Here is a 12,124-nt window from a genome sequence, read left to right as displayed (position 1 = left end):
TAAATCTTTTTAAAAAATAAAAATAAAAGTGTTCTCTATACCAGTGTTGATTCTCAATTATGCAAGCTGAAACACAATGTTATATTGCAATAAAAATAAATAATAAAAGTGTTCATTAACGCTTTAAGCGCACACTGCCGTGTGTACAAGTATGCAGGTGTGTGTAGGACACAAGTGTAGGAAACGGACAGGTTATGTGTCTACCTCAGCATCTAAGGCTTTAGCTGATAGGGCTCCTCGCTCCTACCAGCCAATGGGACATTCTGTGCCGCAAATTTAACTAGTCTTTTTCGGCATTTTGGAGGGGAGCCCCGCCCCCTGTTCCACCTCCTCCACCCCGCCGGGGGGCGCTACTTCTCAGTGCCTTTGCCGCCCTCTACGGACGCCGACACCTGAGCTGAGAAGAGCGCAGGCGCAAAAACAAGCCGGGTTTCACCTCTCTGCTCCCACCCGCTTCCCATTCGGCGCGTGCGCATTAAGTGTGCAGCTCGGAGGACAGAGGCAGGTAAACCCCGACGCGAGTAGGTGGGGGAGGCGCGAGGCCCGGAGAGAAGCTGGCGGAAGTTCTCGCCCCGCTGGTCCGGGACGCTCGCGTTGGTTCCTGCGGGGTGGGTTTGAGAGCGTCGCTTTTAGCCACGGCACACCAACTTAAGCGCCCCTCTCCTCTCTGGGCTGAGGGGAGGGAGGGAAGAGTGGGATCTTTCAGGCCTGTTATTGATTTGGTGCCTGTTGTTTATCCAGGAAGGTTTTCTCGAGAGTAAAAGTTTGCAAATAGTAAACGGGAAGGGGAGAAGCTAGAACAGGTGGGGATTGGGGTGCCCCTAGCCCCAGGCTGGGCAGGCGGGGACGGGCAGCCCTCTGCTTCCAGCTGACTGCGGAGGCTGAGGAGCTGCGACCAGGTGAGCTCCTGGCAGAAGTTGCGCAAGAATTTGGGATCCATCTAAGGGAGCAATTTTGTCTTTTTTTGTCTATTTTCACCTCTCCTGGTGCAGTATCACCAACATGCTCACACTTGCCTCTGCATTTAGGACATGACACAAGGGGCACGTCCCGGCCATGGGGTCTCATCACTCTGCCTCTGCTCATCCCCCTTTCTGCATTCGAAAGAAAGAAGATAACAGGGAGGATTTGCTGGCTGAGCGAGAGCAGGAAGAAGCCATTGCCCAGTTCCCATATGTGGAGTTTACCGGTCGAGATAGCATCACCTGTCTCACATGCCAAGGGACCGGCTACATTCCGACAGGTGAGGATTTAGAGTCATTAGGGGAGGGCTCACTGCCCCATAGAGAATCCCAAGGCATTCACAGGCGTGTCTCTCAGACAGAGCTTTTCTTCTAGGCACTGAAACCATAGTCATAGTGTCCTGAACAGGAGCCAGCTCAGTTGACTTGATAAACTTGGGCAGGTTCCACAACATCTCTTGGTCTCCCGATGTTTAAAAACTTTCCTTTTCTTCACTTCTACACTTCTGCTCTTTGTTTTCCTTGCTTTGGGACATTGGATTTGCTCTGACTTGTGGGATTTGTTGACAGGCCACTCATAGACCTGGCATGATTTGTGGTGAGACTACCTTGGAAGTGAATTATTAACATCCTAAGGTCTGAAAAATATATCAAGAGGGAAGAGGGAAAAAATGCTTGGTTAGATGTAGGGTCATGTTTTACTAAGTTAACACTTAAAGCCTTAACATTTAGATTGAAAAGCACAGAGATTTACAGCTGGTAAGAAGTTTAGAAACCATCTACTCCAAAGTTTTCGAAATATAGAGGAGAAAGTAGCCTAGAGAGATAATGATTCCCCAAGGCCGTGCAATAAAGCCAGGATTTCTCAACTTCCCCGTCATTGCCCTGGCAGCACTAATAAATGCTTCAAGATTTGTGACACACTTTGTAGATTCATTTTGTTTCTTGTTATTACACTCAAAATGTGAAACTACTGTCTTTAAAATGTCTAATAACAGACAAATGCCTGCTGTTGTGGGGTGTAAAGGAAATTGTTCCCAACACATGAGATTCAGCTTACTACAGTAATTGTTTGGTTCTTTTCTAGAGCAAGTAAACGAGTTGGTGGCTTTGATCCCACACAGTGATCAGAGATTGCGGCCTCAGAGAACGTGAGTTACTTGCTTCTCTCTTGTTAATACCTGCTTCTGTTTCTCATCCCTTTTTATACGAGAGTGCCACTTAGTTTTTGAAAACTATCAGTTCTTGCAAATGCCTATTTCCTTTAATACTGTTTGCTCAAGCAAGAGATCTCTGCCTCGTAGGAGATCTGAGGAAGGAAACTTGGAACTAAAGACAATATGAGGTCCAAGTGAAGGAATTAAATCGGAAGGAATGGAGAAGAGAGGTATTCTGGAAGGCAAGAAAGTTATTTCTCTCCACACAGCTCATCTCGTCAGCTTCTTCCCAGATTTTTAATTGGATTCAAATGGATCTAAAAAGGCTTCTCACACTGCACTCATTCTCGCCTCGCTTGTGGCTCCTGGCTCTATTTCTGCTTTCCTTTTCCTCGGCTGTATGCCCAGTTTTGCATTTAATTTTGGCTTTTGGACCTTGCCATCTGACTGCATGGTCTTGATTGGTTTTGTGCTGTGTCATTTGCAGCAAACAGTATGTCCTCCTCTCCATCCTGCTCTGTCTCCTGGCTTCTGGTTTGGTGGTTTTCTTCCTGTTTCCACACTCGGTACTTGTGGATAACGGTGGCATCAAAGTGGAAAAAGTTACGTTTAACACACAGGACTCCCTTGTCATCCTGGCCATCACGGTAAGACTGGGGCTTCAAGTCCTAGGGTGTGCATCTGCAGCCCAGGACTCTTACGCTTGTCTCCTCACTTGCCCTGATGCAGGCCACACTGAAAATCAGCAACTCCAACTTCTACTCTGTGGCAGTGACCAGCCTGTCCAGCCAGGTTCAGTACATGAAGACAGTGGTTGGCACGTATGTGTCAACGAACGTCTCCCTCATTCCACCTCGGAGTGAGCAACTGGTATGCCTTTATTTTTAGGGTACTTGTCCTACAGACCTAAAAGAAGAGTTAGAAGCTGTGCAAATGCTGCAGCCTCATTGCTTTCTTCACTTGCACTTATAAGAAGCATATGATAAGGAACACCTGACAGCCTTTGTAATTTTAAAAAACTGAGGAGGAAGTCAGCTAACATTTTAAGTATTAGGGCAACAGAAAGACTTGTAAGAGAAAGATTTATTGCAGGTCAAGAAGAGGCGGTATGACAGTCTAAGGCCTTTGGCTTTCCAAATGGAAGAGGTTGGAAGCATGTTAGACGTCTAGAGTGTTATCAGGGACCGGCTGGGGGAAATCTGTGGGATGGCAGAGGACTTCCTGGTCTTTGGGTTGCTAATAAAGTACTGCCCTGTACAGTGGTCAAGCCTGCTTGGCCACAGACTGATACTGGTGTCTTATTTTCAGCTGAATTTTACCACCAAGGCTGAGATGGGAGGACTGTATTCCTATGTGTAGTAAGTACAGTGTTCTCTGTGTGTGCTCTCTGTTGGGTGAAAGGGATTCCAAGTTGTACTCACCCTTTGGGGGATTGTCTTGCTTTACATCCCGCCTTTGGCCTGTGGGCCTCCTGGCTTTGCTTGTTTGGACATTTGTTGGTAGAACATGCCACTTGCTGCTCCGAGACTGACTGCTGGGGTGTCAGATGCTCAGCTGCTAGGAACATTACGAGACTTCAGCGTTTGTATGATGGCTTGAAAAGATGACCAGTACGATGTCAGAGGATGGAAGGATGCTTGTCAGGGAGAAGAACTTGTGAAACTACATGGCGTTTGGGTCACAAGGGTGGTTGTGGGGGTCAGAGGTTGCCCCAGTAGGACTTTATAGTTTGATGCTGCGCTCTGCTGCTGACTGTCCTTTTTTTCAAATCTAACTGACGGTCTCTATATTTGCTATTTGGTAGCTTCTTCTGCACGTTACCTGACATCCTGGTGCACAACATAGTGATCTTCATGCGGTATGTCACTCCTCCCTGCTCCCGCGGGCTGTCAGTGTGGGGACCCGCTGCCTTTGCTAGGGCATCCTTTGGCAGGGACCCTTAGCCAAAGAGGGGGGATCTGCGTGCTTCCAGTCTCAGATGTGGTAGATGTTTGCTGTCCTTTACGTGTGTTTCCACTATTTACAAGCACCAGATTCACAGTCTTTTCCATGAAATGAAGTCTGATTTATATGCTGTAGAGTTCCTTTAGGGTCCTAATAAGAGCAGTAGAGACCAGAAGAAACTTATTGATTGTAAATGCTGCACATTTGGCCAGAATTACTCTTTAGCCATGCAAATCACCACATGCTGTGGGTCTTCAGGGCACCTCCTGGCACCGGAGCTGTTACAGTTGCAGGTGAGGAGGACCTACTGCAGCTGTTTGAACTCTTGACAGTTTAGAGACTTCTGAGCCTTGGCACTGTTGACTCTGTTGTGCCGTGTGCACTGGCTGTCTCCCAGCACCTTACCCCTCATTGGAACAATGTAAAGTGTCTCCAGAGGAGTAAGGCTATCCTCAGTTGAGAACCACTGACTTACAAGGTCATCTCACATCCCTGTATCTCTGTGGACATGGGAACCTCTGGGCTCCTGGTTATGTAAACATGAAGGTATCATCTGAGATGTGTGGATGTTGTTGCCTGAGCAAGACATCACTTGGGTATTGTTCTTGCTTATTTCATCAAATTAGAGTTAATTCTTCTTGGTTTCTTTTCCCTAGGACTTCAGTGAAGATTTCATACATTGGCCGTGTGACCCAGAGCTCCTTGGAAACACATCAATATGTGGATTGTGGTGCAAATTCCACAGCTATTTAGAAACTGCTCTTGATTCTCGTGCAGCATCATCAATCAGGAGAGACCCAGCACCTATGCCTGAATTTCCTACCTGCCACAGGTGGTACAAACAGAGGAGAAATTGGGTCTCTTGTTCCCCAGCGGACATCTTCCTATCATTTGGGAGGAAAGTCCATCTCTACTTCACCTTTTGTTTCTCAGAACCAGCGGAATCACTGCCCTGTGCCTGGTGTATTTTCAGCAAACAGGCATCCAGAGAAGATTTGAAGAATTCCATTCAGCTGTTTTCAGTGTTCTTGGGGCATTCAAAATGAAAACCATTCCATGGTTCAGGTTGTCTACTGTAGAGCAACCTGGAGCTAAGACTGTTAGTGTGGTAATAGAACTTATTGGGGCCTCATCTCCACAGAAACAGCAGAAGGCAGGAACGTTTGGATAGGCAAGAAGGAAAGCACAAATATATGTATTTTTTAACTTGTTTCCATACCCAAACACCTTGGAATTTAAAAACAACAACACTTTTTTTCTCCTGCAGAAAATTAACTGCTTTTACCAATAGGAGTCTCTGTGGGACTTGATTAACCCTTTATCCTTTGGCTGAAACATGGATTGGGGATTTGGTAGAAAAATAAACCCTGCTTTTGATTTATCTCTGTCTCCACTGACAGCTGGATGTCTTTGGCTCCTCTGGGGGGTTAGTCACGTGCTGCAGGTCGGCACAGGCTGGGACAGGATGGAAAGGAGCCCTGGTGTGCCGCCCAGTGAGCTTCTGTCCTAGAAAACAGCCTCCTGCCAGGGAGCCTCATGGTTACCATCTGCCTCTCCCAGCAGATGGCTGCCTTCTTGCTCTTCCAGAACAGAGTACTAACGCCCCCTGGAGGTTGGGAGAGGAGGGGCCGAGACTCCTGCCAGATGAGTCAGTGCTTCTCTGAGAGGAACTGCCCCCTCCAACTGGCTGTAGTCCTGGTTAAGAGGACTTAGTTTGAGTTTGAAAGTTCTTGAACTCTCTTCACCCTCTCCTCCACCAATGAAGACTCCAGCTATAGACTCCAGGATCTAGTTGGGAAACTTGAGGCTGAGATGCCTCTAGCTTCTTCCCCAGCACTGGGTCCTCAGAAAGCTACTAGAGTGACAGGTGGTGGCAGGAGGTGTGCATTAGTTTTGTTCTCCATTCTGATAGCTTTATTTTTAATATATGCTTAATTTTTGTGCTCTAAATCTGCAAAGGTTAAATTTCATAACTGACAGACATTGCTGTGATTGAGTAACCCAAAAGCTGAAGATTAAAAACAGGTTCCGTGTGACACGGTTCCATATCTGCGTGTTTGCGACAGTGGTGGCTGCTGTGTGTGTGAAGGGCAGGGCAGTGGCCCTGTACTAAGGCAAAGGGGGACCATTTCTGAGGACACTGCCCTAAACAAGACCCCCTAAATTCATGTCACATTGCATATTGTTCTCTTTAGTTTCCCCACTCTCCAAATAATTTCTGGCATATTTTCTATGAATTTTGGAAAAGTTACTCATATTCTTCATTTTTCAATCATTTTTGTGACATGCCTCAGTGGCATTTCTTCTCAGGATGCTCTTAAAATCCACCTATGATAGTCAGAGGAGGAACATTCAATTTATTAAACATACAGTAAGCTTGATCTTATAACACAATGAATTGTCATGGCTGTTTATATTCTTACATCCCAAACTGCACTTTGGCCTGTTCTGCACAGTTTTATCACATGATCTGTCAATTCTTGAACAACTCCCTAGTACTTGCTTTTAGCAACACCAAAGCTGAAAGAGGGGAGGGGTCAGCTCAGAGGTCATTGCCATCACTGTAGTATTTCTAGTGAATTAAGATAGGGAATGCATGTGTTTAAGATGGACCCTTGCGAGAAGTCTCTCACTGGCTTCTGGCTTGGCCTATACTCTGGTCTCAAGGCACTTAGACTACTTGAAGAGACCATACTACAGAAATCATATGATAGCTACAGAAATCTTCGATTTGTTCATTTACTCATTCTAAAAAAGATTTATTGAGTGCCCACTGTATGCCAAAGATTGCATCTTCTGATGTGTTTTTGTCCCGTGTCAAGTTTCAAACACCATCAACAGCCCGTCGGATCTTATGTAGGCCACAAGTTAGTTCTACCATACATTCTACAGTGCGATAGGGAGGAGAGAGAATTGCCTTTTATCCCTCTGCTGACCTCGGCTCAAAATAATCCACTTGCCAAGGTTACGTGTCTAGAGAAGTCCTGTTGGCAACCTCCCGGGAAACCTGTCCTTCCCCAGTTGCTTCAAAGCAGGATTCCTGGGATCCTGGGTCAGCTATCCTGGGGATTCTAGCCTCGGATGTAAAACCATCAGGGGAATCTGCCTATTTGTAAACTCTGACTTTAAGGGTCCTGGGTATTTTGTTGGGTAAAACAATATTTATTATTTGCCTTTATAAGTAAAGTATATTCAGTGTCTCTTCAGCTCTCTCTTCCTTTGCTTGTTCAGAAAGGGAAACTGTAAGGAGTTGGTCTGTGATTTCCCAGGGTCCAAGGTGCTTGAACAAGTCTTAGCAGATGTTTGGACTCCTAATCATGGGTGCTGGTCACTTCCATCAAGATAAAGCTACAGAGAGGAAAAGTGCCCCGAAAAAGACCTCAGAACCTGCGGGCTCAGGATTTTATCTGAGAATATTCTGATGGGGGGACCTTCTGCCTTTCCTGGGGGCACTGGTGATCCCCGAGATTAGTAATGAACCTCTTATTCCCAGGGTCCCCTCTGGGCCAGGGAGATCCAGGGAGTTCTAAGTACAAGGCTGCAGCCAGGTTCCCCAGAGGCAGGGCTTCTTGTTCCATTCCTTCTCTTCCCTTGAGCCCTTTTTTTCTAACAGAAAAGTCTATCACCTAAGGCTCAGCTGCTGTTAACTTCTGGGTTTTACCAGGTACCCGCAAGTAGGTGGACTTTGAGAGGTCACCTTAATATTCTGGTACAGACAGAAATTCCCTGACAAAACCCCAGCTGATGATCATCATGTGCTCGCTACCGGGGCCACCGGGGCCAGAGCTGTTGTTCTGTTTACTCGGGGAACAGCCACCTCTCTTTTGTGACTTCATTCCAGATCTTAATCTCTGGACCCAGATGATCCCTCATTTTCACACAAAGCCAAGGTTGACCAAAAGAGGCAGGTGTGTGTGTGTGAGTGGGAGGCTTCAGTGCCCCCAAGCTTGGCTGGAAAGTTAGCAAGCCTTTAGGATGGCCGTGTGGTCATGTCTGCGGAATCAAGGACTCGCGGAGAAGAAAAAACAAAGCACAAGTCAGTGTGTACTTTCCAAGAATTTTTTTGTTTTTAATATCAATTGATGTTTTAAAAAATACAGAGGTGTTTGACACAGAATAGCACCATTGTGTAGGACACACAGTTCCTACGCCCAGCACCTGACAGGGGTTTTCTTGCCTGGGCTGGAGGGCAGTCACTCCGAGGGCGTTTGACTTGTACCAGTTAGTTTCCTGCCTCTGCCTTGACCCAAAGGTCTTACAGGAAGACAATAAATAAATAGAACACCGAGATTTTATTTTGCAGTCTGCCCAGTTCAGGTCTCTTAGAGAGATGGGGGAGAAAAGTCCAAACTGAGAGGGGGGTGAATGGGCATCAGGTCAGGTCAGCCATTCAGTGCAGAGTCCTAGAGTGACTGGGATCGGAAAGTACTTGGGTCCTTTGGGTTTGCCATGGTTTGTGATGTTTCTGGGTTCAGGTTTTTACAAGAAGCAGACAGGCCCTATGTCCACACCAAATTCCTGCTCAGGCCCTCCGATGTCCATGGGTGCAATGTCAATGATGGGGAGGCGAGAGGTCTTCTGTGACCGGTACTCGATGATAGTTTTGCCCCACTTACCGGTGTGTTTCTGGAGGAAAAACAAAGGGGTCACCATTCAGTGGTTTTTTGGCCACCCAGGGCTAGCTGCCCAGGACCCCAAACAACTTAACCTTGTCATAGAGCAAAGTGCCAAACATACCTGGAGATTCCTGACCCCCTCTGGGCTTGCCAGAGCCATGCTTCTGTCCTCCTCCACCCTCCCTTCTCCTTCTCCCCACCCCCACAGTGAGCCCCCACCCATGACTGCCTCATTGCTCCAGCCTGTAAGCCATATGCATTGTGTGAACGCACCCACAAGAATCAGTAAACAGACTGGGGATGATCTTACTACCCTCAGTCAGGGAGTGGAGAACAGCAAGCTCCTGTGTATCACTGTCACTCATCACTCTGCATGTCTTATCGCTCCTAAAGCCCCTCTGATGACACTAAGATGCCTGCTTCAGCAGCTCCAGTCAACCCAACTCACCGTGCAGCCATCCCTCAGGACAGTGTATGTGAACCTGCTGTTGCCCTCGGCCCGGATCTCCACGTCATTGGAGCCCTGGATGAGCAGGGCCTTCTTGAGGTTGCCAGCTGCTTCGTCCATGTAGGCAATGCTGTTCTTGCAGTGGTAGGTGATGTTCTGGGAGCCCTCCGTGGACAGAAGTCGCAGGAAGGTCATCTGGACGTTGGCAGTGTTGGGAGCCAGGTTGTCATCCCCATAGCTAAACTGTCAGGGCAGAGAGCGGAGGTATGAGGCCTAGAGGGCCCTCAGTGGGAGGCGGGGCTGTACTGTCCAGGGTGCAGAAGGGAGCAGTGAGCTGGGGGACACTTGCCCTCCTAGGGGAGGATTCCTACATCTCTAAATGGGGATGAAACCCCACTATTCTGCCTCTTGATATTCTCTCAAGCCCTAGAGAAAACTGGTGAGAATGTGGGCATAATACTAAAAATTTTCAGAGAGAAAGAAGGGGAAGATTTCGGGAGCTAGCCCTGGCTTAGCACGACCAGTACTCACGTGAAAGCCACCATTGATGGTTTCTCCAAACCAGATATGTTTCCTGTCCTTGCTCTTGCTGTTCCACCAGTTCTTCTTGGGCACACTAGCTGGGCTGGGATAGACGCAGGTCTCACCAGTCTCCATGTTGCAGAAAACCTTCATGGCATCCAAGGTGCAGCCCTGGTTGGGGTCAATCCAGTAGTCTCCTGTAGGGGGAAAGGCCATGCCCCACAGAGTCAGCAGGGCAGACTCCCTAGAGGCCAGGACTGCCTGGGAGAGGCAGGTGCCAGGAGGTGAGGGGCAGGCGAGATGGCCAGAGTGGCCCCAGGATGGGAGGGCCTGGGTCAAGGAGGAGACCTGGATGGGCAAAACCTCGAGCTGGCAGGGGCACGAGGGACAAGGGCAGGAGCAGTGCACGCCACCCTGAAGTTGGCTCTTCCCCGTAGCCTCAGAAGGAAGGGAGCTGGGTGGCATGTCTGTTGTGACATGGAGGTGCTACTAGAAGTTTCCAGGACTGGCTCTGCCCTGTCTGCTACTGAGGTCTGCAAGGCTGCTTGCTCAGTGGGCTGACTGCCTACTATCTGGGGTGGGGTTGGGAAATCCTGCCCCCCAAGCTCACCGCTCTTCCACTCAGGGTGACAGAGCTGCAGGTCCCGGCAGGTGCGAGCAGGGTTCTTGCGGGAGCCCTCAGGGCTGCGGATGCTCTCAATTTGGTTATTGAGTGACTTGAGCGTGGCATCCACCTCGACATCATGCTGCCTCAGGTTACCAGCTGCCTGGTCAGCCCGCATGTACTGCAGCGGGTCGGGGCCCTTCTCCCTCTGGCCTAAGCCAGCAAAGGCAGACATGTCGATGCCAGGACCAGGGGGACCTGGAGGACCAGGGGGTCCAGGGTTTCCAGGAGGACCCTACAGCAGGAAACAGAGAAATCAGGCAGGAACTCGGAGAGATGCTGGTCCTCTGTCCACTCCCATCTGTTCACATGCACCAGTGGGACTTCTCCCTGATCCTGTGTGTGTGGGAGGGGGTGCACCAGCCTGGACAGCAAAACCCCAAGTGCCTTCCCTATTTCTTCATCAGCCCCTCTCTTCTGTTGCCCATCACCAATCATGGAGCCTCTAAAGCTCAGGGAAGACCCAGCATAAAGGATGGCATAACATTAACTGCAGACTGATGCCCTGATGCCCAGCACCAGGGTGTTCAAGCCTTCCAAGCTTTCCCAACAGGGGGAAAGAGACCAGGACACTTACAGCAGGGCCAGTTTCGCCTGAACGTCCACGGGGGCCAGGAGGCCCAATGGGGCCAGGGATTCCATTAGCACCATCTTTGCCAGAGGGACCGACGGGGCCAGGTGGACCCTGTAGACAGGAGAGAGGTGGTGAGAAAGAGCTGTCAGCATTGGGGAGATCAGTGAGGAGCTGGGCTAGGCAGCTGCTGGCCACCCTGACAACACTAGCCCCCCACCCCCTGCTCCTCACATTTCTCAGAGAACCAGCCCCCTAAACCTCTCCTGGTAAATGCCATTACAGGGGAGTCTGCTGGCAGCCGAGCACTGCTTTCCTGTTCCTCCCCTATGACCTCAGGTGCTTTTCTGACCATAGTCACACCAGACTGGGCCCATCTCTGCTGCTGAGGGAGCTGCCCGAGCCCGGGGTTCCCCATAAGCGGCGATGCCTCCCCACTGTCAGAGCAGCTGGTAAGCACCCAGTCTCCATCCCACTCACACCCACTTACTCGAGGGCCAGAAGGGCCAGCAGGACCGGAAGCACCTTGGTCTCCAGAAGGACCCTGAGTAGAAGGAAGGGCAAGGGTGAGCACTCAGCACAGATGGGGCTCCACCTCCAGGATGGGGGGCTTTCTTGAATATGTGTATCTATGTCTTGGGAGGTGGAGAGCAGGCGCACATGCCACTTCTGTTGCCTTTCCACTACTCCTCCCTCCAACCCTGACAAAGTGCCAGAAATTTTTTAGGGTGATGCCAAGACGTCTTAGCAGCAGGGCAACTCAAGTGGGTTCTGGGCAGAGGGCCTCCTGCAGCATCACAGACAGTGACACTCACAGGGGGGCCTGGCAGACCCTGCAGACCCGTGAAGCCACGGTGTCCCTTCAGTCCCCTCTCGCCGGCCTCTCCAGCTTCTCCTTTGTCACCTCGGGGGCCTTGAGGACCCTGGGGATAAGACAGACACGTGTTGGGCAGCTCTGCCGGTAGCAGGCATCCCCTGCTAGCCTCACCGGAGCCGAGGACTCAGCTTCCACAGCGGATTTGCTGTCCCCGCACTTGTGTGGGGACCCAGCACAGATACTCACTGGGATTCCCCGGGCTCCAGCTGGTCCTGAGGGGCCCATGGGACCTTGTGCGCCCTGCAAGGAGAGAGAGCAAGCTGTGTCAGAGAAAAGCAGGGGCAGGAAGGGCCTCCCACATCTGCTCTGGGTAGGGCACTGAGACCCTGGACCAGGGGCGCCACCAGGTGAGAGGCAGGGGAG

The 12,124-nt window shown here is 49.9% G+C and overlaps 2 protein-coding genes across 3 annotated transcripts in view; one reads left to right on the top strand and one right to left on the bottom strand.

Moving 5' to 3' along the window:
* Window positions 1-425: 425 nt before the first annotated feature.
* TMEM106C (transmembrane protein 106C) lies at window positions 426-5,445 on the top strand. Of its 2 annotated transcripts, none has more exons than XM_004693172.2 (8): window positions 426-505; window positions 1,029-1,243; window positions 2,050-2,113; window positions 2,607-2,766; window positions 2,849-2,989; window positions 3,428-3,477; window positions 3,924-3,977; window positions 4,720-5,445. In XM_004693172.2, the coding sequence occupies exons 2-8, from the start codon at window positions 1,057-1,059 to the stop codon at window positions 4,814-4,816; spliced, it is 753 nt and encodes a 250-aa protein (XP_004693229.1). In that variant the 5' UTR covers window positions 426-505; window positions 1,029-1,056; the 3' UTR covers window positions 4,817-5,445. The 2 variants fall into 2 exon arrangements, with proteins under 2 accessions (XP_004693229.1, XP_012588327.1); XM_012732873.1 differs by lacking the exon at window positions 426-505 and adding an exon at window positions 566-608.
* A 2,663-nt stretch (window positions 5,446-8,108) lies between these two features.
* Window positions 8,109-12,124, bottom strand: part of COL2A1 (collagen, type II, alpha 1) — a 29,550-nt gene continuing 25,534 nt past the window's right edge. The window contains exons 47-54 of the mRNA XM_004693170.1: window positions 11,948-12,001; window positions 11,700-11,807; window positions 11,375-11,428; window positions 10,891-10,998; window positions 10,260-10,548; window positions 9,659-9,846; window positions 9,128-9,370; window positions 8,109-8,689 (exon numbers count right to left, since the gene is read on the bottom strand). Coding sequence (XP_004693227.1) covers window positions 8,543-8,689; window positions 9,128-9,370; window positions 9,659-9,846; window positions 10,260-10,548; window positions 10,891-10,998; window positions 11,375-11,428; window positions 11,700-11,807; window positions 11,948-12,001 — 1,191 coding nt within the window. The 3' untranslated portion in view covers window positions 8,109-8,542. The remainder of the gene's footprint in view (window positions 8,690-9,127; window positions 9,371-9,658; window positions 9,847-10,259; window positions 10,549-10,890; window positions 10,999-11,374; window positions 11,429-11,699; window positions 11,808-11,947; window positions 12,002-12,124) is intronic.

The sequence above is a fragment of the Condylura cristata genome, unplaced genomic scaffold, assembly GCF_000260355.1.
Source record: "Condylura cristata isolate star-nosed mole 26May11 unplaced genomic scaffold, ConCri1.0 scaffold00036, whole genome shotgun sequence".
Classification (NCBI taxonomy): Eukaryota; Metazoa; Chordata; class Mammalia; order Eulipotyphla; family Talpidae; genus Condylura; species Condylura cristata.
This window is presented reverse-complemented; position numbering and strand designations above follow the sequence as displayed.